This window comes from Anolis sagrei, chromosome 10 (genome assembly GCF_037176765.1).
Source record: "Anolis sagrei isolate rAnoSag1 chromosome 10, rAnoSag1.mat, whole genome shotgun sequence".
In the NCBI taxonomy this organism is placed as follows: Eukaryota; Metazoa; Chordata; class Lepidosauria; order Squamata; family Dactyloidae; genus Anolis; species Anolis sagrei.
The window spans coordinates 30,938,773-30,963,611 of record NC_090030.1 but is presented as its reverse complement, the minus strand read 5'-3'; the positions used below and the strand labels follow the sequence as shown (position 1 = coordinate 30,963,611).

Below are 24,839 nucleotides of genomic sequence, written 5' to 3'. Positions count from 1 at the left end.
CAGCTATGGCAAGCATCCTCAGAGGTAGTGAGGACCTCACTACCTATAGGGCCATGTTCTAGAGGCATTTCTCCTGACGTTTCGCCTGCATCTATGGCAAGCATCCTCAGAGGTAGTGAGGACCTCACTACCTATAGGGCCATGTTCTAGAGGCATTTCTCCTGACGTTTCGCCTGCATCTATGGCAAGCATCCTCAGAGGTAGTGAGGACCTCACTACCTATAGGGCCATGTTCTAGAGGCATTTCTCCTGACGTTTCGCCTGCATCTATGGCAAGCATCCTCAGAGGTAGTGAGGACCTCACTACCTATAGGGCCATGTTCTAGAGGCATTTCTCCTGACGTTTCGCCTGCATCTATGGCAAGCATCCTCAGAGGTAGTGAGGACCTCACTACCTCTGATGATGCTTGCCATAGATGCAGGCAAAACATCAGGAGAAATGCCTCTAGAACATGGCCCTATAGCTCGAAAAAACCTACAAGAACCTAATGATGAATTTGGACCAAACTTGGCCCGGATACTCAATATTACACCAATTCTGCAACAACTGCATTGGCTACCAATAGAACATCGGATCTTTTACAAGATACTGATCCTGACATTTAGAGCTCAAAATGGCCAAGGACCTTTATATCTTACATCATTCCTTTTTCCCATCAGTGGTCACCTTGATCCACCCAAGAAAATCTCCTATACATACTGGGCCCTAGGGAGGGATACCTGGAAGCTACAAGGCGTAGTGCTTTTTCGATCTATGTTCCAATTCTGTGGAACTCATTGCCTCCATACATTAGAGCAAAGTCAGCGTTGTGACCTTTTGTAAAGGCGCTCAAGACTTGGCTGTTTGGTTGTGCATTTAAGTAAAGTGATCAGATCTAATTTGCCAAATAGTCACTGTTGAATGTTTTTATGTTGAATGTTTTTATATTGTGTAAATGCTATTTTAAATTGTAAGTCGCTCAGAGCACTTTGGTGGAGAGCCACTAATTAAGAAATAAAGTAAAGTGAAGTGAAGTGAAGTTTTTATTTCTCGTGTCAGGGCAGCCAGTCAATTATATTACATTTCTAACAGAACAAAGCAAACAAACAAACAGAGAAAATACAAAATGTGTGAGTTTGGTAGTTGATTAAATGTCCTTTGACCAGTATCTGGCCACTTGGAGTGCCTCCGGTGTTGCTGCAAGAAGGTCCTCCCTTGTGCATCATGTGGCAGGGCTCAGGTTGCATTGCAGCAGGTGGTGAGTGGTTTGCTCTTCTCCACACTCGCATGTCGAGGATTCCACTTTGTGGCCCCATTTCTGAAGGTTGGCTCTGCATCTCGTGGTGCCAGAGCGCAGTCTGTTCAATGCCTTCCAAGTCGCCCAGTCTTCTGTGTGCCCAGGGGGGAGTCTCTCATTTGGTATCAGCCATTGGTTGAGGTTCTGGGTTTGAGCCTGCCACTTTTGGACTCTCGCTTGCTGAGGTGTTCCAGCGAGTGTCTCTGTAGATCTTAGAAAACTATGTCTGGATTTAAGTCGTTGATGTGCTGGCTGATACCCAAACAGGGGGTGAGCTGGAGATGTCTCTGCCTTGGTCCTTTCACTATTGGCTGCTACTTCCTGGCGGATGTCAGGTGGTGCAATACCGGCTAAGCAGTGTAATTTCTCCAGTGGTGTAGGGCGCAGACACCCCGTGATAATGCGGCATGTCTCATTAAGAGCCACATCCACTGCTTTAGTGTGGTGAGATGTGTTCCACATTGGGCATGCATACTCAGCAGCGGAGTAGCACAGCGCAAGGGCAGATGTCTTCAGTGTATCTGGTTGTGATCCCCAGGTTGTGCCAGTCAGCTTTCGTATGATATTGTTTCTAGCACCCACTTTTTGCTTGATGTTCAGGCAGTGCTTCTTGTAGGTAAGAGCACGGTCTTAAATGCCCTGAAGGTAGTTGGTTCTCCAACCTCTCGATATGGAGGCCCGTGAGCAGGTTTTCACGATTCAATAAAATGCTCGTGAAGTGAAGTGAATATGCCCAAATGCGAACACTGGTGAAGTTTGGGGAAAGCAGACCTTGACATTTGGGAGTTGCAGTTGCTGAGGTTTATAGTTCTCCTGCAATCAAGTGAGAGTCCAAAAGTGGCAGGCTCAAACCCAAAATCTCAATCAGTGGCTCCTCCCTGGGCACACAGAAAACTGGGTGACTTGGAAGGCACTGAACAGACTGTGCTCTGGCACCACGAGATGCAGAGCCAATCTTAAGAAATGGGGCTACAAAGTGGAATCCACAATATGCGAGAGCAAACCACTGACCACCTGCTGCAATGCAACTTGAGCCCTGCCACATGCACAATGGAGGACCTTCTTGCAGCAACACCAGAGGCACTCCAAGCGGCCAGGGGGCAGAACTAAGGAACCTAATGATGATGGACACGTGGCCTGCCCTATAACTGCAAACTTTAACAGGAAGCCACCCTTCTGCAAAATCCCAAGCCTTGGGCTGCAAGCAAACAATTAATACAAGGCAAATAAAGTGGGAGCTTCTGGTACAGCTGTACCAGCACACTGGGAGTCATTCTGAACCGTGCTCTGACCTACAAGAAACACTGCCTGTATATCAAGCAAAAGGTGGGTGCTAGAAACAATATCATACGAAAGCTGACTGGCACAACCTGGGGATCACAACCAGACACAGTGAAGACATCTGCCCTTGTGCTATGGTACTCTGCTGCTGAGTACGCATGCCCAGTGTGGAACACATCTCACCACACTAAAACAGTAGATGTGGCTCTTAATGAAACATGCCACATTATCATGAGGTGCCTGCGCCCTACAGTACTGGAGAAATTACATCGCGTAGCCGGTATTGCACCACCTGACATCTGCCGGGAAGTAGCAGCCAATAGTGAAAGGACCAAGGCAGAGACATCTCCAGCTCAGCCCCTGTTTGGGTATCAGCCAGCACGTCAACGACTTAAATCAAGAAATAATTTTCTAAGATCTACAGAGACACTCGCTGGAACACCCCAGCAAGCAAGAGTCCAAAAGTGGCAGGCTGAAACCCAGAACCTCAATCAAATGAGAGACTCTTCCCTGGGCACACAGAAAACTGGTCGACTTGGAAGGCGCTGAACAGACTGCGCTCTGGCACCACGAGATGCAGAGCCAATCTTAAGAAATGGGGCCACAAAGTGGAATCCACGACATGCGAGAGCAAACCACTGACCACCTGCTGCGATACAACGTGAGCCCTGCCACATGCACAAGGGAGGACCTCCTTGAGGCAACACCAGAGGCACTCCAAGTGGCCAGATACTGGTCAAAGGACATTTAATCAACTACCCATTTTGCAAACTTTGTGTTTTGTTTGTTGGTCTGCTAAAAAAATGCAATACAACTGTTTGGTTTTCTCATGACACAATAGATAAATAAATAAATGAGTAGCCAATTATTTGATTAACAGCGTGACTGATGGGAAGACCAGAATGAGAGAAAAATAATAATACGAGATTCTCCTTTTCATTTGAGACAACGAGGGAAACGGTCTCCTTTTGCCATCTCCACCAGGAAGGGATCTTTGGCTTAGAAAAACCATGAAAATGAACAAAATCTGGCTACCAGTATTAAAAAAACTCTAAAATTATAACAGCTAAACAACAGAGAGGAAAAAACCAGGCACAGATTAACACCTCCCAGCAACAGATTTTCCCAGGCTCAGGCAGGCCTTCAAATGCTAATGAAGGTGATCAGCTAAACATTCACACCTAACTGCAGCAGGGAAGAGCTCCTTGCCCCACCCCAGTTATTCCACAGATATATAAACCCATTGTCCTATTTCCAACAGACCTCACTACCTCTGAGGATGCTTGCCATAGATGCAGGCGAAATGTCAGGAGAAATGCCTCTAGAATATGGCTCTATAGCCCGAACCTAGTAAAAACCAGGATGTTTGCTGCATGCATCCTATTTTTATTCATGCTGGTCTTCGTATTTAATAATGCAGCAATATGTTGCAGCCGGCTCTCATCCGTTACGTAATTAAGGGCACAAAGCCATTCATTAGTGGATCCATAAATAACTAGATGAAATCGGCGCTGGGAGAAATTTAAAAGGACAGCAACGTTATAGTTGTTCCTACTGTTATTGGTTGTTTGATCGCTTTCACATTACAGGCATGCCTTGGTTAACAAAGGGTGCGTCTGCACCAGTGTTTCCAAACCTTCCTAATGCCACAACCCTTTAATACAATTCCTGAGGTTGTGGTGACACCCAACCATAACATGATTTTTGTTGCTACTTCATAACTGTCATTTGGCTACTGTTTTGATTGTCATGTAAATATCTGATATGCAGGATGTATTTTCATTCACTGGACCAAATTTGGCACAAATACCCGATATGCCTAAATTTGAATACTGGTGGGGTTGGAGGCATTGATTTTGGGGTTATAGAATCATAGAATCAAAGAGTTGGAAGAGACCTCCTGGGCCATCCAGTCCAACCCCGTTCTGCCAAGAAGCAGGAATATTGCATTCAAATCACCCCTGACAGATGGCCATCCAGCCTCTGTTTAAAAGCTTCCAAAGAAGGAGCCTCCACCACACTCTGGGGCAGAGAGTTCCAATGCTGAACCATAGAATCATAGAGTTGGAAGAGACCTCATGGGCCATCCAGTCCAACCCCATTCTGCCAAGAAGCAGGGATATTGCATTCAAATCACCCCTGACAGATGGCCATCCAGCCTCTGCTTAAAAGCTTCCAAAGAAGGAGCCTCCACCACACTCTGGGGCAGAGAGTTCCAATGCTGAACCATAGAATCCTAGAGTTGGAAGAGACCTCATGGGCCATCCAGTCCAACCCCATTCTGCCAAGAAGCAGGGATATTGCATTCAAATCACCCCTGACAGATGGCCATCCAGCCTCTGCTTAAAAGCTTCCAAAGAAGGAGCCTCCACCACACTCTGGGGCAGAGAGTTCCAATGCTGAACCATAGAATCCTAGAGTTGGAAGAGACCTCATGGGCCATCCAGTCCAACCCCATTCTGCCAAGAAGCAGGAATATTGCATTCAAATCACCCCTGACAGATGGCCATCCAGCCTCTGCTTAAAAGCTTCCAAAGGAGCCTCCACCACACTCCGGGGCAGAGAGTTCCACTGCTGAACGGCTCTCACAGTCAGGAAGTTCTTCCTCATGTTCAGATGGAATCTCCTCTCTTGTAGTTTGAAGCCATTGTTCCATTGCGTCCTAGTCTCCAGGGAAGCAGAAAACAAGCTTGCTCCCTCCTCCTCCCTGTGGCTTCCTCTCACATATTTATACATGGCTATCATATCTCCTCTCAGCCTTCTCTTCTTCAGGCTAAACATGCCCAGCTCCTTAAGCCGCTCCGCATAGGGCTTGCTCTCCAGACCCTTGATCATTTTAGTGCCCTCCTCTGGACACATTCCAGCTTGTCAATATCTCTCTTGAATTGTGGTGCCCAGAACTGGACACAATATTCCAGATGTGGTCTAACCAAAGCAGAATAGAGGGGTAGCATCACTTCCTTAGATCTAGACACTATGCTCCTATTGATGCAGGCCATAATCCCATTGGCTTTTTTTGCCGCCACGTCACATTCCTGGCTCATGTTTAACTTGTTGTCCACGAGGACTCCAAGATCTTTTTCACACGTACTGCTCTCGAGCCAGGCGTCACCCATTCTGTATCTTTGCATTTCATTTTTTCTGCCAAAGTGGAGTATCTTGCATTTGTCACTGTTGAACTTCATTTTGGAGGCATTGATCGCAGCTTGGGAGTGATCCTGGACTCACAGCTGAGCCTGGAACCCCAAGGTCTCGGCGGTGGCCGGGAGAGCTTTTGCACAATTAAAACTTGTGCGCCAGCTGCGCCCGTACCTTGGGAAGTCAGATCTGGTGGTCCACGCTCTTGTTACATCCCGGATAGATTACTGCAACGCACTCTACGTGGGGTTGCCTTTGAAGACTGTTCGGAAACTCCAACTAGTCCAGCGGGAGGCAGCCAGATTGCTCACCGGAGCGTCATACAGGGATCACACCACTCCCCTGTTATGTCAGCTCCACTAGCTGCCGATCCAATTCCGAGCACAATTCAAAGTGCTGGTTTTGACCTACAAAACCCTATACGGTTCCGGCTCAGTGTATCTGTCCGAACAGATCTCTCTCTACGTCCCACCTTGGAGTCTAAGATCTTCTGGGGAAGCCCTGTTCTCAACCCCACCTCTATCACAAGTCAGGTTGGCAGGGACAAGGAGCAGGGCTTTCTCGGTGGTGGCCCCTCACCTGTGGAATTCACTCCCCGGGGAAATTAGATCAGTGACATCCCTCCTTTCCTTTAGGAAAAAATTGAAAACATGGATTTGGGAGCAGGCATTCGGACAATCTGGCAGATAAAGAAAGGACTTTGATGATGGACAGGAATGGAATAAGTGGAATGGAATTATGGAACTCTGAAAGACGAACGCTGAGCATGAGATTAGTTTTATTGATGTGTTTATACCATTTTAACTGTGATAATTGTCTTAACTATGGTTTTGTATGTTATGTTTATTTTGTGTAGGCATCAAATTGTGCCTTTTTGTAAGCCGCCCTGAGTCCCCCCTCGGGAGTTGAGAAGGGCGGGGTAGAAGTACTCGAAATAAATAAATAAAATAAAATGTGTCATTTGGGAGCTGTAGTTTCCCAGGCCACTTATATTTGACGCTGATGACTAGGATGGTTTTAAATGATGTATTTCAATACAAAGCCGTTCAGCAGTGGAACTCTCTGCCTTGGAGTGTGGTGGAGGCAATATTGAGATAAATGTTTTTAATATTTATGTATGCGCATATGAATTTGTGTCCCAGCATTGAATGTTTGCCATAGATACTCTGTGCTCCGCCCTGAGTCCACTTTGGGGTGAAAAAGGCCGAATATAACTGTTTTAAATAAATAAATAGTTGCTGGGATTTATAGTTCACCTACAATCAAAGCACCTTTGGTAACCCCTCTGCAACCCCCCAGGTCAAGAAACATTGGTCTACACCAGTGTTTCTCAACCTTCCTAATGCCGCGACCCCTTAATACAGTTCCTCATGTTGTGGTGACCCCCAACCATAATCCTAACATTATGAATCGCCATGTAAATAATGATCTGCAGGATGTATTTTCATTCACTGGAGCAAATTTGGCACAAATACCCAGTATGCCCAAATTTGAATACTGGTGGGGTTGGTGGGGGGATTGATTTTGTCATTTGGGAGTTGTAGTTGCTGGGATTTATAGTTCACCTATAAACAAAGAGAATTCTGAACCCCACCAACAATGGAATTGAACCAACAGAAAATACTGGAAGGGTTTGGTGGGCATTGACCTTGAGTTTGGGAGTTGAAGTTCACCTATATCCAGAGAGCACTCTAGACTCCAACAATGATGGATGTGGACCACACTTGGCACGAATACTCATTGTGTTCAAATGTGAACACTCGTGGGGTTTTGGGAAAATAGACCTTGAGATTTGGGAGTTGTACTTGCTGGGATTTATAGTTCACCTATAAACAAAGAGCATTCTGAACCTCACCAACAATGGAATTGAACCAACAGAAAATACTGGAAGGGTTTGGTGGGCATTGACCTTGAGTTTGGGAGTTGAAGTTCACCTATATCCAGAGAGCACTCTAGACTCCAACAATGATGGATGTGGACCACACTTGGCACGAATACTCAGTGTGTTCAAATGTGAACACTCGTGGGGTTTTGGGAAAATAGACCTTGAGATTTGGGAGTTGTACTTGCTGGGATTTATAGTTCACCTACAATCAAGGAGCATTCTGAACCCCAACAACTTCCCACACAGAGATCCCCATGACCAACAGAAAATACTGAGTTTTCTGATGGTCTTTGGCGACCCCTCTGACACCCCTTCACGACCCCTCCGGGGGTCCGACCCCCAGGTTGAGAAACACTGGTCTACACTGTAGAACTAATGCAGTTTCGCACCACTTGAACTGCCATGGATGAGCATTATGGGATCCTAGCTTTGTAATTTGATGAGGGACACACAGAATGGAGACTACGGAAGGAGAATCACTCTTTAGCAGACCCCATAGGCGTTTGTGTGTGTGTGTTTTTTTTCCTTCCAAAGGCCAAGCCCAACTTTAACCTTCAAACCGCAGGATTAACAGAACAACCTTGAGGGCCAAGCAGACTACAAAGAGCGATGCTGACACAAATAGGCCAAACGGCTTTGCCTCTGTCCCCAAATATGGAGCTGTCATTTGGGAAGGATGCGTCTAGATTCCGGCCACAATTTCTCCAAATGTGGGTTATGGGGTTTGGACAGCCGGGTCATACTGTTTTTCCAATCATTTCTTTTGGTCCCCATTGTTGCTAATTTTGTGGTTAATAGAACCAGAAATTATGGGTAGATGGAACCTCAAAGGTCATTTAGTCCACCTCCTGTCCATGCAGGAATACGTAACCTTTGCTAAAAGTTGTCCAACCAACCTGAGGACTGTTTCTGGAAGCATCGGTAAGCAATGTCATAGGTATGGAATCTGTGCATAAGGAGGTTGCAATATACAGGGTTAGTCAAAATGCATAGGCCAATCTGCCATTCAATTGAATGGCAGATTGGCCTATGCATTTTGACTAACCCTGTATATTACTAAACAAGTCATTGGGATCTAATTCTCAGAGATAGGAAGGGAGGAATTCTGGGTTAAAGCAGAGTGAGGGAACCCCAAAATGGCAAGCCTCAGTCCCATGGCACAGACATGTGCCTTTCACCTCAAGAACAGAGAAGCATCCCGAGCTCTGAAGATCACCTGGGAAGGAATCCCACTGGAGCATTGCAGCGCACCCAAACACCTGGGAGTCACTCTGGACCGTGCTCTGACCTACAAGAAGCACTGCCTGAACATCAAGCAAAAAGTGGGTGCTAGAAACAATATCATACAAAAGCTGACTGGCACAACCTGGGGATCACAACCAGATACAGTGAAGACATCTGCCCTTGCGCTATGCTACTCTGCTGCTGAGTACGCATGCCCAGTGTGGAACACATCTCACCACGTTAAAACAGTGGACGTGGCTCTTAATGAGACATGCCACATCATCACGGGATGTCTGCGCCCTACACCACTGGAGAAATTACACCGCTTAGCCGGTGTTGCACCACCTGGCATCCGCCGGGAAGTGGCAGCCAATAGTGAAAGGACCAAGGCAGAGACATCTCCAGCTCATCCCCTGTTTGGGTATCAGCCAGCACATCAACGACTTAAATCCAGGCATAGTTTTCTAAGATCTACAGAGACACTCGCTGGAACATCTCAACAAGCAAGAGTCCAAAAGTGGCAGGTTCAAACCCAGAACCTCAACCAATGGCTGATACCAAATGAGAGACTCCCCCCTGGGCACACAGAAGACTGGGCGACTTGGAAGGCGCTGAACGGACTGAGCTCTGGCACCACGCGATGCAGAGCCAACCTTCAGAAATGGGGCTACAAAGTGGAATCCTCGACATGCGAGTGTGGAGAAGAGCAAACCACTGACCACCTCCTGCAATGCACCCTGAGCCCTGACACATGCACAAGGGAGGACCTTCTTGCGGCAACCCCAGAGGCACTCCAAGTGGCCAGATACTGGTCAAAGGACATTTAATCAACTACCAAACGCACACATTTTGTATTTTCTCTGTTTGTTTGCTTTGTTCTGTTAGAAATGTAATATAATTGACTGGCTGCCCTGACACGAGAAATAAATAAAGTTCTATGGCATGAACTGCATGTATTGAAGGAAGTAGTAGAAATTATTTCAGAACCAATGGAAATCAATCTTGGAGAGTTCTTGGAAAACGGGACAAGTTTCAGCAGATTGGAGGAGGGCAAATATGGTCCCTATCTATCTTCAAGAAGGGGAAAAGGGACGACCCAAACAATTACCAAAGTCACGTTGATACCGGGCAAGACTCTGGAAAAGATAATTAAGGAAGTGGTCTGCAAACAGTGGGTTGTGGTAGGTTTTTCGGGTTGTATGGCCATGTTCTAGAAGCATTATCTCCCGACATTTTACCTGCCTTTATGGCAGGCATCCTCAGAGGTTGTGAGGTGTGTTGGAAACTAGGAAAATGGGGTTCATATATCTATTAGCTGTCCCCTGCCATGCGTTGCTGTGTCCCAGTCTGTGCATATGTGTTTGTGTGATCAAGGGTCTGGAGGACAAGCCCTATGAGGAGTGGCTTAAAGAGCTGGGCATGTTTAGCCTGAAGAAGAGAAGGCTAGCCATGTATAAATAAGTGAGAGGAAGTCATAGAGAGGAGGGAGCAAGCTTGTTTTCTGCTTCCCTGGAGATTAGGACGCAGAACAATGGCTTCAAACTACAATAAAGGAGATTCTATCTGAGGAAGAACTTCCTGACTGTGAGAGCCGTTCAGCAGTGGAACTCTCTGCCCCGGAGTGTGGTGGAGGCTCCTTCTTTGGAAGCTTTTAAACAGAGACTGGATGGCCATCTGTCGGGGGTGATTTGAATGCAATATTCCTGCTTCTTCGCAGAATGGGGATGGACTGGATGGCCCAGGAGTTCTCTTCCAACTCTTTGATTCTATGATTCTATGTATAAATAAGTGAGAGGAAGTCGTAGAGAGGAGGGAGCAAGCTTGTTTTCTGCTTCCCTGGAGACTAGGACGCGAAACAATGGCTTCAAACTACAATAAAGGAGATTCCATCTGAACATGAAGAAGAACTTCTTGACTGTGAAAGCCATTCAGCAGTGGAACTCTCTGCCTTGGAGTGTGGTGGAGGCTCCTTCTCCGGAGACTTTTAAGCAGAGGCTGGATGGCCATCTATCAGGGGTGCTTTGAATGCAATATTCCTGCTTCTTCGCAGGATGACGTTGGACTGGATGGCCCAGGAGTTCTCTTCCAACTCTAGGATTCTATTATTCTAATCTGATCTCTTTTTTCAATAGAGTTACAAGCTGGGTAAATGCCAGGAATCCCGTGGATGTATCATAGAATCATAGAATCAAAGAGTGGGGAGAGACCTCATGGGCCATCCAGTCCAACCCCATTCTGCCAAGAAGCAGGAATATTGCATTCAAATCACCCCTGACAAATGGCCATCCAGCCTCTGTTTCAAAGATTCCAAAGAAGGAGCCTCCACCACACTCCGGGGCAGAGAGTTCCACTGCTGAACGGCTCTCACAGTCAGGAAGTTCTTCCTAATGTTCAGATGGAATCTCCTCTCTTGTAGTTTGAAGCCATTGTTCCATTGCGTCCTAGTCTCCAAGGAAGCAGAAAACAAGCTTGCTCCCTCCTCCCTGTGGCTTCCTCTCACATATTTATACATGGCTATCATATCCCCTCTCAGCCTTCTCTTCTTCAGGCTAAACATGCCCAGCTCCCCAATCCGCTCCTCATAGGGCTTGTTCTCCAGACCCTTGATCATTTTAGTAGTGTTACTGCATTTAAAAAATACAATTTCTCTTGAAGTGGTCTCCCTAATAATTTGAAAATTAAAGGGGAAAAAGGCAAAGAGATAAGAATTGGCTGATAGCCCTGCTTTGCTAAAAAAAAATTTTTTTTTTTACTGCTTCCAGGTATTAATGGTGGCGGGATAAAAATAGTTATCGATCGGAGGCAAAGGTCACCTTGTGCTTCCATCTCCAAGTGAATATTAAGCCTCTTGGAGACGACACGCTTCTTCATCTGGGCACGTTTGCAGAGGGCTCTTTCCACATGCAGCGGACACAGCAAATCGTGGGAGGAAGCCAACTGCAATAAGCTGCCACCCACTTGGCATCCATTTCCTTCCATAAGCAATAATCCATCATCAGGCCTCGGGCAACTGCTCCAAAACTCATGCATTGGCCGCCTGGTTTTTTACTCTCTCCTTCCTGGCCATTGTTGGACGGAAGACAAATTCTTTGGGTTTTCTATTTCTCTTTGGAGGAAAAAAAAATCAATTCCACTCCTACCAATACTGAGGATGGGGCAAAGTATGCCGTGATGCCAGAGGTGGCCCTAGGTAATTTTCAACGGTAAGATAAAGGTTTTCCTCTGACATTAAGTCCAGTGATGTCTGACTCTGGGGTGTGGTGCTCATCTCCATTTCTAAGCCGAAGAGCCAGCGTTGTCCGTAGACACCTCCAAGGTCATGTGGCCGGCATGACTGCATGGAGCACTGTTACCTTCCTGCCGGAGCGGTACCTATTGATCTACTCACATTTGCATGTTTTCGAACTGCTAGGTTGGCAGAAGCTAGGGCTGACAGCGGAAGCTCACGCCGCTCCCCGGAATCGAACCTGCGACCTTTCGATCAACAAACTCATCAGCTCAGTGCTTTAACCCACTGCGCCACCAGGTAAGCAAACAGTATTTTGGCGCCTCCCCCTCCCCCCCCCCCCCCCCCCCCCGCCCTCAACAATCACTGATATATATTTTCTGTTCTTCGAGGGAGTTCTGTGTGCCATATTTGGTCAAATTCCATCATTGGTGGAGTTCAGAATGTGAACTATACATCCCAGTAACTACAACTCACATATGTCAAGGTCTATTTTCCCCTCAAGAGTGCCTCAAGAGCGCCCCTGGGCAAAATCAACTATACTGCAAATGCTTACTTTGTGTAATGGGTTGAGCCGCCCCTGCCTACATCCAAAGAACAATATGGATCTGGATCAAAATGGGCATGAATGCTCAATACTCAGTTGGTGCTGAAGATGGAAGGCCGACCGGACTCTGTACCCGATTGTTTCCATCAGTGCCTCGAGGCTGTGACTGGATGGCTGCGTGCCAGCAGGTTGAGGGTGAATCCAGCAAAGATGGAGATCCTATGGCTGGGTCAACCGGGCAGTGGGGACATCCAGCTGCCTACCCTGGATGGCAAGGCGCTACGCCCGTCCTCATTGGTCAAGAGTCTGGGAGTCCTTTTGGACCCTCTGCTGACGATGGAGAGTCAGGTCTCCGCTGTGAGCAGAACTGCCTTCTTTCTTTCACCTGCGGCAGGCTAGATGGCTGGCCCCCTCCCTGTCCAGGGACGACCTCGCTACGGTGATCCAGGCCATGGTCATCTCAAGACTGGACTACTGTAATGCCCTCTACATTGGCCTTCCTCTGTCGGTGATCCGGAAGCTCAAGTTGCTCGGCTTCTTGCGGGAATTCCGATGAGATGCCACATCACCCTAATCTTCCTGCAGCTGCATTGGTTACCAATTGAGCACTGGATCACTTTCAAAGGGCTGGGACTCACCTTTAAGGCTTTGCATGGTCTGGGGCCGATGTACCTGAGGGACCGCCCCACCCCCTCCCAACCCCAGAGATCCCTCCGTTCTGAGGACCAAGATCTATTGGAAGTCCCCAGTGTCAAGACCTTGTGTCTAACAACAACCAGACGCAGAGCCTTCACAGCAGTGGCACCATCACTCTGGAATACTCTGCCACCCGAAGTCCATGCCTTGCGGGACTTACCAGCTTTCCGCAGGGCATGTAAGACATACGTATTTCGACAGGCTTTTAATGTTCGATATTGTTGTTTTTGAATTGTTTTAAATTGCTTTCAAATTTTGTTAGATTTTGGCCATTCTTGTAAGCCGCTCCGAGTCCCAGGGGAGTGGCGGCATATAAGTTCGAATAATAAATAAATAAATGAATAAATAAATAAATAATGTGAACACTTGTGGAGTTTGGGGAAAAGAGAATTGACATTTGGGAGTTGTAGTTCCTGGGATTTATAGTTCACCTCCAATCAAAGAGCATTCTGAACCCCATCAATGATAAAATTGGGCCAAACTTCCCACACAGAACCCCCATGACCAACAAAAAATACTGATGGTCTTTGGCGACCCCTCTGACGCCCCCTCAAGACCCCCCCTCCAGGGGTCCGGACCCCCAGGTTGAGAAACACTGCTCTAAAATGTAATAGAAATGGTATAGCTTCCAAGTCATCAAAACTTTCATGCCTGCTGACTGGCTCAGGTAAATTTCCTTTAGGCTTTGCCAACACTCAGCTGTTGCTTGGGCATTCCTTACATAGAATCATAGAATCATAGAATCAAAGAGTTGGAAGAGACCTCATGGGCCATCCAGTCCAACCCCATTCTGCCAAGAAGCAGGAATATTGCATTCAAATCACCCCTGACAAATGGCCATCCAGCCTCTGCTTAAAAGCTTCCAAAGAAGGAGCCTCCACCACATTCCGGGGCAGAGAGTTCCACTGCTGAACGGCTCCCACAGTCAGGAAGTTCTTCCTCATGTTCAGATGGAATCTCCTCTCTTGTAGTTTGAAGCCATTGTTCCGCGTCCTAGTCTCCAAGGAAGCAGAGAACAAGCTTGCTCCCTCCTCCCTGTGGCTTCCTCTCACATATTTATACATGGCTATCATATCTCCTCTCAGCCTTCTCTTCTTCAGGCTAAACATGCCCAGTTCCCTAAGCCGCTCCTCATAGGGCTTGTTCTCCAGACCCTTGATCATTTTAGTCGCCCTCCTCTGGACACATTCCAGCTTGTCAATATCTCTCTTGAATTGTGGTGCCCAGAATTGGACACAATATTCCAGATGTGGTCTAACCAAAGCAGAATAGAGCATGGGTAGCATTACTTCCTTAGATCTAGACACTATGCTCCTCTTGATGCAGGCCAAAATCCCATTGGCTTTTTTTGCCGCCACATCACATTGTTGGCTCATGTTTAACTTGTTTAACATATGGCAGTTGACTGTCCTCTAATACGATAGAAGCCTTGGCACGCTGATCTGCCCTCAATTTCTCTTCTTCTCCTTCTCCTTCTTTATCTGGGGGATTCTCCACTACTTCCCACAAATTGTCTCTTAACAGATTTTTTTTTCATTTTCAATGACCGTGTGGCATAATTAGACTCATAATATCATAGAGTTGGAAGAGACCTCATGGGCCATCCAGTCCAACCCTCTTCCAAGAAGTAGGAAAATTGCATTCAAACCACCCCCGACAGATGGCCATCCAGCCTCTGTTTAAAAGTCTCCAAAGAAGGAGCCTCCACCACACACCGGAGCAGAGAGTTCCACTGCTGAACGGCTCTCACAGTCAGGAAGTTCTTCCTAATGACCTCACAACACCTCGCAACCTCTAAGGATGCTTGCCATAGATGCAGGCGAAGCACCAGGAGAGAATGCCTCTAGAACAAGGCCATATAGCCCGAAAAAAACCACAACAACCCACAAATAAAAGTTCTTTATACTTCCTTCTTTGCTTCCACACAGGGCTTCTTTCTCATGCAGATAAACAGCTTCACTGTCACTGAGCTTCCTCTCACAGTGAGCTTACACAGGAGCTTCACACAGTAGCTTTTTACACATACCAGCTTTCTCACTGTAGCTTTACACATGAGATCTTCAAACTGGGGCTTCTCTCACAGAAGCTTCTCACACCAGGTCATCCTCACACACTGAGGCGTACCTCACACTGAGGCCTATTAACACTGAAGTTTAGCTCACACTGAGGCCTCGCTCAGACTGAAGCCTCTCTCAGACTGAGGTCTCTCTCAGACTGAGGCCTCTCTCAGACTGAAGCCTCTCTCAGACTGAGGCCTCTCTCAGACTGAGGCCTCTCTCAGACTGAAGCCTCTTCATACTGAGGGCTCCCTCAGACTGAGGGCAACTAAACTATAGTTCTGCTTATATATATATATATATATATATATATATATATATATAGCATCCATTTAAACATTTCAGTGCTTGACTCACATTTTTGTAATTAAAAATACCTAGCTAATTTTTTTAATATTTCTGACATGCCATGCTTGGAATCTAGTGGTGTTCCCCCATCCAAGTACTAACCAGGGCTGAACCTGTCTAACTTTCCAGATCAGACAAAATCCAGGGTCTTGTGCATGTGTGTGAGGGCCTCTAAGTCATACATTTCATAGAGTTTTCTTAGGTCAGGAAGATACAGAGATTGTTTCTTTTTTGGTCATTTTCTTCCTTTGGAATAGATACTATGACTTGTCGAAGGCTTTCATGGCTGGAATCACTAGGTTCTTGTGAGTTATAGTAGCTATGTATAGTAGCTATGGGGAGCCCTCTCAGCCTGGTCATAGCTAACTTCTACATGGAACACTTTGAGAAACAAGCTCTTGAAACAGCAACAAAAAGCCCACAATATGGTTCAGATATGTGGATGACACCTTCACCATTTGGAGCCATGGAGAAGAAGAACTCAACAGGTTCCTGGAACATCTTAACAGCATCCACCCAAACATCCAGTTCACTATGGAAAAAGAAAAGGAAGGAAGACTGCCTTTTCTAGATGTCCTAGTGATCCGCAAACCAGATCAACAATTGGGTCACACCGTCTACAGAAAACCCACACACACAGATAGATATCTACATAAAAACTCCAACCATCACCCAAGTCAAAAAAGAAGCACCATTAAAGCCTTGGCAGACCGTGCAAAAAGAATCTGCGCAGCCCACCTCCTCCAAGATGAACTGAACCACCTCATCTGGGCTCTCCGGGCCAATGGAGACTCCTCCTCAGACATCAGAAGAGGGGCAAGGCAACCGAGAAGAAGCCACAAGAGTAAAGATGAAGATGCACCCAGAGGAAAAGTGTTCCTGCCATACATCAAGGGAACCACTGACCGCAGAGGGAAGCTGATGAGGAAACACAACATACAAACAATCTACAAACCCACCAAGAAAATCCAACAAATGCTACGTTCAACAAAGGACAAGAGGGATCCTCTCACCTCTGCAGGAGTCTACCGTGTACCATGCAGCTGTGGAGAAGTCTCCATAGGGACCACCAAACGCAGCAGCATTGCCCAAACACGAATCAAGGAACATGAAAGGCACTGCAGACTACTTCAACCAGAGAAGTCAGCCATAGCAGAGCACCTGATGAACCAGCCTGGACACAGCATATTATTTGAGAACACAGAAATGCTGGACCACACCAACAACCACCATGTCAGACTACACAGAGAAGCCATTGAAATCCACAAGCATGTGGACAATTTCGACAGAAAGGAAGAGACCATGAAAATGAACAAAATCTGGCTACCAGTATTAAAAAAATCTAAAATTACAACAGCAAAACAGCAGAGAGGAAACAACCAGGCACATCTTAACACCTCTCAACAAAAGATTTTCCCAGGCTCAGGCACGCCTTCAAATGCTAATGAAGGTGGTCAGTTGAAACATTCACACCTAGCTCCAGCAGAGAAGAGCTCTTTGCCCCACCCCAGCCATTCTACAGATATATAAACCCATTGTCCCAATTCCAACAGACCTCACTACCTCTGAGGATGCTTGCCATAGATGCAGGCGAAACGTCAGGAGAAATGCCTCTAGAACATGGCCCTATAGCCCGAAAAAACCCACAAGAACCTAGATACTATGACTCTTGGGATTCTTTGATAGTCTCCTATCCAAGTGCTATCCAGGGCTGGCCCTGCTTAGCTTCCAGGATCAATTCAAGGTGCTATTCTTTTCTGATGCCAAAAGCCCTGGTTCTGGGGAAATACCAAGCAAGGTCATAAATGGCACATACCTCCCAATCCAGAACTGAGGCCTGCCACTGAGCAATCTTGTCGATGTTTTCTAGTCTCCGTTTCCTCTCGTTTATCTGCTGGGTCACATTCCTCATGACGGCAAGGGCTGCAGCCACATACCTGTAATCACTGGGAAGAAGAGAGGGAAAGAGTAAAAATCAGACGGTAGCCTTTAACCTGCTTTGACTAGCAACTGTGCATTGTTTCCTTGGCTGAGAATGCTTTCTTTGGGGTTGTATCATATGCAACAATGCAAAGGATATTCAAAGATGTTTGCAAAAAAATGTTAATTTGCTCATTGCAAAACCTTGATAAGATGGATCCTGGGCCAATGAGAATCTATGCGACACGGCACTTGGCATGTGATTGTTGGGACTCAGCCTGTGATTGAACCTGAGCCTGTGATTGAACCTGTGATTGTGTTTCAGTCTCCTGATGTTTCTGTGTCTGATGTGGGTAATGAGGAGAGAAATCAGTCCCCTGTTGCTTCTGATGTGGGGGATGCTGGGTCTGACTCTGAGGTGCAAGATGGAGACACTTTGGTCAATGAGTTTCATGCAGACACTGACAGAGGGGCTTCGGTGCAAAGGGCAGATTCTCGCGAGAATGTTTCTGTCAGGCCTTGGGAGAAAGATTTACTCCCTCCGCCTGTGAGCTCTCCAGATTCAAGTTTGGAAACAGTCTGACACCCAGTAAAGTTAATGAGGAGTCAGATAAGCAGAGTCAGCAGCTGGAGATTAGCCAGACTCAAGAGTCCCAATGTTTACGTAGATCCGAAAGAATTCATCAGTTAAGGTCAAAGACTGGAGGAAAACGAAACCAGTTTTTGGGATTTAAGGTTTGCCCTTAGAAAATCTTGTCAGATCAGGCATCATTTGGAAACCAAGTGCAAGCCGCATGGAATTCCTGTTCAAGTGGTCTCTATTGTGGCTCAGCCTGAGCATGGGCTTTCTGAGCCTGAGTTTCCTCAGGACGAGGAGGAGGATGGGTTACAGATTTCTGCATATGTCCCTGTTGTTGAGGCAGACAGTGTTGATTTTGAAGCAGCACAGTTTCCCAGGGAAATGAATGTTGTTTTAGAAGACAGTCATGATTTGGATTCATAACTGCAGGTGGAGGAGTCAACCCTTCTGTGAACTTAGTGCCTATCGATTCCCAGGCAGGTCAGTCACAAGATAATGAGGGATCCGGCCTTGAAAGGATTTGCTTAGGGAGGACCATTTGCAATTAAGATTATGCCGAAGCTCTCAGCTTGCAAACAAGTGGGAAGTTCAAGGGCAATGTAATGCTTTCATGCTAGCAAAGTATATTTAATGATCTGTTTGAAGGCAATTCTTTGTCAGAGTAACTTCGCTCACACCCTGTGAACTTCCTTGAAATCTCGGCTTTAAGGGGAAAGCTGTTAGCTCTTTGGGACTTTGGTTTTGGATCTTCGTTTCTGGGACTTTGTCATGATGCCATTGGATTCTGGTTTGACCCATGCTTGTGGATTATATTCATGTTATTTGCTTTTGGACCTTGGAAGCTTTGCCTTTGCATTTAAGATCCTGTTTTGACTTTTGAACGTCAGCAACCATATTTCTATGTTTTTAATTTTATCTTTCTTCAATAAACTACAAAACCTACAGCCCTGGTGGATGGTGTTGTTCTGCACAAGGTGAATCTATCCTGAGCTATGACAGTCTTGTCTTCAGAGTTTTTTTTCTAGCCTTTCAAGTTGACTAGCAGCGTCTGGTCTGTTCTTGCTTCTTGTTTGATTCCTGTCTGGATAATCATTGCCTTGGATTGTATTTTCATGGTTTTTGGACATTGCTTTTGATTGCTACGTTTGGACACTGTTTTATCTTTGAATGCCTTATTGTTTTTTGGAATTTTCTATCTTTACAAGCATTTATTTCTACTGGCTTTTTGCTAAGTTTTAATAAAAAGGATTGCTCCTTCACTCAGCGTGTGGTGCGTTTATAGTCAGAGGGGCTGCTTCCTGTTCTGAACTGCAACAGTAATTGTTTTGCAAGCGAAAAAACACGTTCTGCCTTTTCTGTGCAGAAAATAATACAGAAAGGTAATTTCTTGCACAGAAAAAGTTGTTTCCTGCAGAGAAAATGCTACAATGTACCCTCTGGACACATTCCAGCTTGTCAACATCTCCCTTCAATTGCAGTGCCCAGAATTGGACACAGTGTGATTCTAGGTAAAGTGGTCAGACCAAGGCAGAATAGAATAGAGGGGGAGCAGGACTTCCCTGGATCTAGGCACTATGCTCCTATTGATGCAGGCCAAAATCCCATTGGCTTTTTTTGCCACCGCATCACATTGTTGGCTCATGTTTAACTTGCTGCCCATGAGGACTCCAAGATCTTTTTCACACGTACTGCTCTCGAGCCAGGCATTGTCCCCCATTCTGTTCCTTTGCGTTTCATTTTTTCTGCCAAAGTGGAGTATCTTGCATTTGTCCCTGTTGAACTTCATTTTGCTAGTTTTGGTCCATCATCTCTCTAATCTGTGAAGATCGTTTAGAATTCTGCTCCTGTCTTCTGGAGCATTGGCTATCCCTCCCCTTTTGGTGTCGCCTGCAAACTTGATGCCTTCTAACCCTTTGTCTAAGTCATTAATAAAGATGTTGAACAGGACCAAGCCCAGGACGGAACCCTACAGATGGCACTCCATTCATCACTTCTTTCCAGGATGAAGAGGAAGCTTTGGGGAGAATCACTTAACCAATTACAGATCCACCTAACTGTAGTTTTGCCTCAACCACATTGGACTAGTTTGTTTGCCAGAAGGCCATGCAGGACCTTGTCAAAGGCCTTACTGAAATCCAGGCATTCCACGGCATTCCCCGCATCTATCCAGCTTGTAACTCTATTGAAAAATGAGATCAGATGAGTCTGGCATGACTTGTTTTTGATAGATCTGTGTTGACTATTAGCAATGACTGCATTTGTTTCTAAGTGTTTGCAGACCACTTCCTTAACAATCTTTTCCAGAATCTTGCCTAGTATCGACGTAGGATGGCTGGACATTGGTCATTGTTTGGGTCATCCTTTTTTCCCTTCTTGAAGATTGGGACCACATTGTCTCTCCTCCAATCTGCTGGGACTTCTCCCATTAGTTCTCCAAGAACTCTCAAAGATCATTGCCAATGGTTCCGATATGACTTCCGCTATTTCCTTCAATACTCTTGGCCCTGGGCACTTGAACTCATTTAGAGATGCCAGGTACTCCTGGATGACTCGTTTCCCAATTTGATGTGTCAAAGCACAGAATTTTCAAATCATAAGAATCATAATAATCCAATGTGATGAGTTGAATATGTAGTATGCATCAAGTCCCGAAAAATAAGAGATGCATACCGATATGGAGCCCCCGGTGGCGCAGTGGGTTAAAGCACTGAGCTGCTGAGCTTATTGATCAACAGGTCGCAGGTTCGATTCCGGGGAGCGGCGTGAGCTTCCGCTGTCAGCCCTAGCTTCTGCCAACTTAGCAGTTCGAAAACATGCAAACGTGAGTAGATCTAGGTACCGCTCCGGCGGGAAGGTAACGGCGCTCCATGCAGTCATGCCGGCCACATGACTTTGGAGGAGTCTACGGACAACGCCGGCTCTTTCGGCTTAGAAATGGAGATGAGCACCACACCCCAGAGTCAGACATGACTGGACTTAATGTCAGGGGACTACCTTTACCTTTTTACCAATATAAACAGATTATATCCCAATGTGATAAGATCCTAACTCAATGTATTCAGTACTAAGACAGGAATTTTGACAGAATGGCATCAGAATGGCTGATGAAAAATGCTGGAGGACAATTGGTTGGGCCATATGGAGTCGTGCAAGGAGATTGTTCCCAAATGGGTCCTTGTGGTTGATCTTCAGTCCTTAAGAGAAAGAGGACAGCGGGGCCATGTGCCAACCCTCGTTCCACTTTGAACCATACAAAGATTGGCTTCCAAGACACCATCATAGACAGTCAATGAGGATGGCAGCAAGAAGCAGGAATTATTACTACAGTAGGAAATGGTGAAGAGCGGCTAACTGAAATAAATGGCACTAAAAGCCTCATTTGCCTGATTTAATGCTCTCCGCTGCCCGCTGTGACTGTCTGGTGCGGATCTATTTTGCTATTCAAGTTGGAACGCTGTCGGAAGGAACTGGGGATGGGAAGAATATCCAAAAGCATTTGAATAATAGAGAAAAGGTGTGTTTCTCAGGGGTTGACCAGGACTGGCAAAACCTGCTTCGGTTTAGCAAAGGCTTTCGGGGCTGAGGAAGGTTCAGTCGGGTGCCTGACGCACTCCCACCACCAAGCAATCTTTGAAGTCTGGTTTATTGCTTGAGAATCACGTGGCGTTAAATATTGAATTGCTTGTTGTTCATGTTTGTTGGCGGTCACCTTGAGAGCAAGTAGTGCAGCAATATAAATATTTCAAGCAAAGAGAGCCAGCGCAAGGCTGCGAACTCTTACCTCTTGCAAATCAGCTCAGTCTCAGTACTGAATTTATTTAAATAACACCAAAAAATCCTATCATTTTGAAGTGAAAAAGGAACTGTAGAAGGAGAACAACTGAACTTGGAAACGTGACCATGGGTTGCCATGGGGACGACGATACCCTCCAATCGGACCTTGGTACATCTACACTGTAGAATGACTGCAGTTTGACCTCATGAGGAGCCAAGGTGGTGCAATGGGTTTATTTATTTATTTATTTATTTATGCGCTTGTATACCGCTAATATCTCAGCCTAAGTCGGCGACTCATTGCAGTTTACAACAACTAAAAAGTTAAAAACAATTAAAAACAGTATTCAATTTAAAACATGAAACACATATACAATACAAATTATTGGGCCACCAATAATAATCCCATGCATCTCGTAACTAAAATCACAATCCAAAATTCGTCGTCCATGATTACCAGTCCTTTAGTCATCAAAATTCGTTGCAACGGATTAACCGAATGCTTGTTTAAACATCCATGTCTTCAGTCTCTTCCGAAACACCATCAGCGAGGAGGTTAGATCGTACCTCTATAGGGAGGGTGTTCCAAAGCCGAGGGGCCACCACAGAGAAGGCCCTGTCTCTCGTTCCCGCCAGCCGCACTTGTGAAGCCGGCGGGATAGAGAGCAGGGTCTCCCCAGAAGATCTTAGGGTCCTGGTGGGCTGATAGGCTGAGATACGTTCGGATAGATAAGTTGGGCCAGAACCGTTTAGGGCTTTAAAGGCCAACGCCAGCACTTTGAATTGAGCCTGGTAGCAAATCGGCAGCCAGTGGAGCTGGTGCAGCAGAGGAGTTGTGTGCTCCCTGCGCCCCGCTCCTGTTAGTATCATGGCTGCCGCCCGTTGGACTAATTGGAGCTTCCGGGCTGTCTTCAAAGGCAACCCCACGTAGAGAGCGTTGCAGTAGTCAAGACGGGATGTAACCAGAGCGTGGACTACCGTGGCTAAGTCAGACTTCCCAAGGTACGGTCGCAGTTGGCGCACAAGTTTTAACTGTGCGAATGCTTAAACCCACAAGGTTAAACCCTTGTGTTGCTGAACTGCTGACCTGAAGGTAACTGCATGGCTCAATATTGGATCGTAAGCTAATTTAAATACGACTTAATAACGAATTACGAAATTAACGAACGAAACCGCCCAAGCCTAATCTCTATGTCTTCGCTATGAGTAATTTTCCATTTCTTTAATGCTACTGTGGTGCATTTGTCTAGGCCGAACTCCATACTGCCAGTGCTGAACATTCTGACTGTGTTGGTCAGGGACTGGATTTCTGTTTCTGATTTTCCATAAAGATTTAGATCAGCCATGTACAGTAAGTGGGAAATTTTTGATGAATTTCTTGCTGTTTGGTAGACCAGGTTTGTTTTCTGTAGAATTACTAACAGTGGGATCATTGCAATGATGAACAATAGTGTTGACAGTAAGATGCCCTGGAAAATTCCTCTCTTGATGTAAACAGTTCCATAGCTTTTGTTGTCCATTGAAACAATGCATTTTCAGTGAACTTGCTAATATTTTCACAAACCCCGATGACATGCAGACATTTCATGATTCAACTATGTGGCAGTGAGTCAAATGCTTTTTTTGTAATAATAGAATCATAGAGTTGGAAGAGACCTCAAGGGCCATCCAGTCCAACCCCCTGCCAAGAAGCAGGAAAATTGCATACAAAGCATCCCCGACAGATGGCCTCTGTTTAAAAGCTTCCAAAGAAGGAGCCTCCACCACACTCCAGGGGCAGAGAGTTCTATTGCTGAACAGCTCTCACAGTCAGGAAATTCTTCCTAATGTTCAGATGGAATCTCCTTTCTTGTAGTTTGAAGCCATTGTTCCGCGTCCTAGTCTCCAAGGAAGCAGAAAACAAGCTTCCCCCCTCCTCCCTGTGGCTTCCTCTCACATATTTATACATGGCTGTCATGTCTCCTCTCAGCCTTCTCTTCTTCAGGCTAAACATGCCCAGCTCCTTAAGCCGCTCCTCATAGGGCTTGTTCTCCAGAACCTTGATCATCTGAGTCGCCCTCCTCTGGACACATTCCAGCTTAGAGTCAATATCTCTTTTGCATTGTGGTGCCCAGAATTGGACACAATATTCCAGGTGTGGTCTAACCAAAGCGGAATAGAGCATGGGGAGCAGGACTTCCCTGGATCTAGACAATCCAAGTTGTATATTAATTTTGAAACAACAACAACAACAACAATTATTTATTTATTTATTTATTTGAACTGTCATGGTTCAAAGCTATGGAATCTGGGGAGCTGTAGTTTGGTGAGGTCCCATACTCTTTGGCAGAGAAGGCTAACAACCTTGGTAAAACTACAACTCCTAGGATCCCATAGCTTTGAGTCATGGCAGCTCAAGTCGGGTTCAGACTGATTTCCTTCTACAGATGAGCCAGCCTTAGAGAATACCACAAACATCTCTGATTTTCAGAATGTTGGAAAGTGGAAATGCAGATAAGGAAATCATACTGCAATTCAGAGGGCTTCTTGGTTGTAACTCCTTAAAGCTACTCAGACAAAGGAATCACATTTATTTCAAATCTTCCATGAGTTCTGGGAGGAAAATGCTACCTAGTTGTGTTAGGCTGCAATGGAAGACTGCTATAGTCACAACCCATCGTCCCTCCCTCCCTCATAGAATCATAGAATCAAAGAGTTGGAAGAGAGCTCATGGGCCATCCAGTCCAACCCCATTCTGCCAAGAAGCAGGAATATTGCATTCAAATCACCCCTGACAAATGGCCATCCAGCCTCTGTTTAAAAGCTTCCAAAGAAGGAGCCTCCACCACACTCCGGGGCAGAGAGTTCCACTGCTGAACGGCTCTCACAGTCAGGAAGTTCTTCCTC

At 46.0% G+C, this 24,839-nt stretch overlaps 1 protein-coding gene across 5 annotated transcripts in view; it reads right to left on the bottom strand.

Annotated features, from left to right (window-relative positions):
- Positions 1 to 24,839, bottom strand: part of ARHGEF9 (Cdc42 guanine nucleotide exchange factor 9) — a 298,991-nt gene that overhangs the window by 31,612 nt on the left and 242,540 nt on the right. For all 5 annotated transcript variants that reach the window (XM_067471665.1, XM_067471666.1, XM_067471667.1 and 2 more), the window contains one exon: positions 17,496 to 17,625. In XM_067471665.1, coding sequence (XP_067327766.1) covers positions 17,496 to 17,625 — 130 coding nt within the window. The remainder of the gene's footprint in view (positions 1 to 17,495; positions 17,626 to 24,839) is intronic.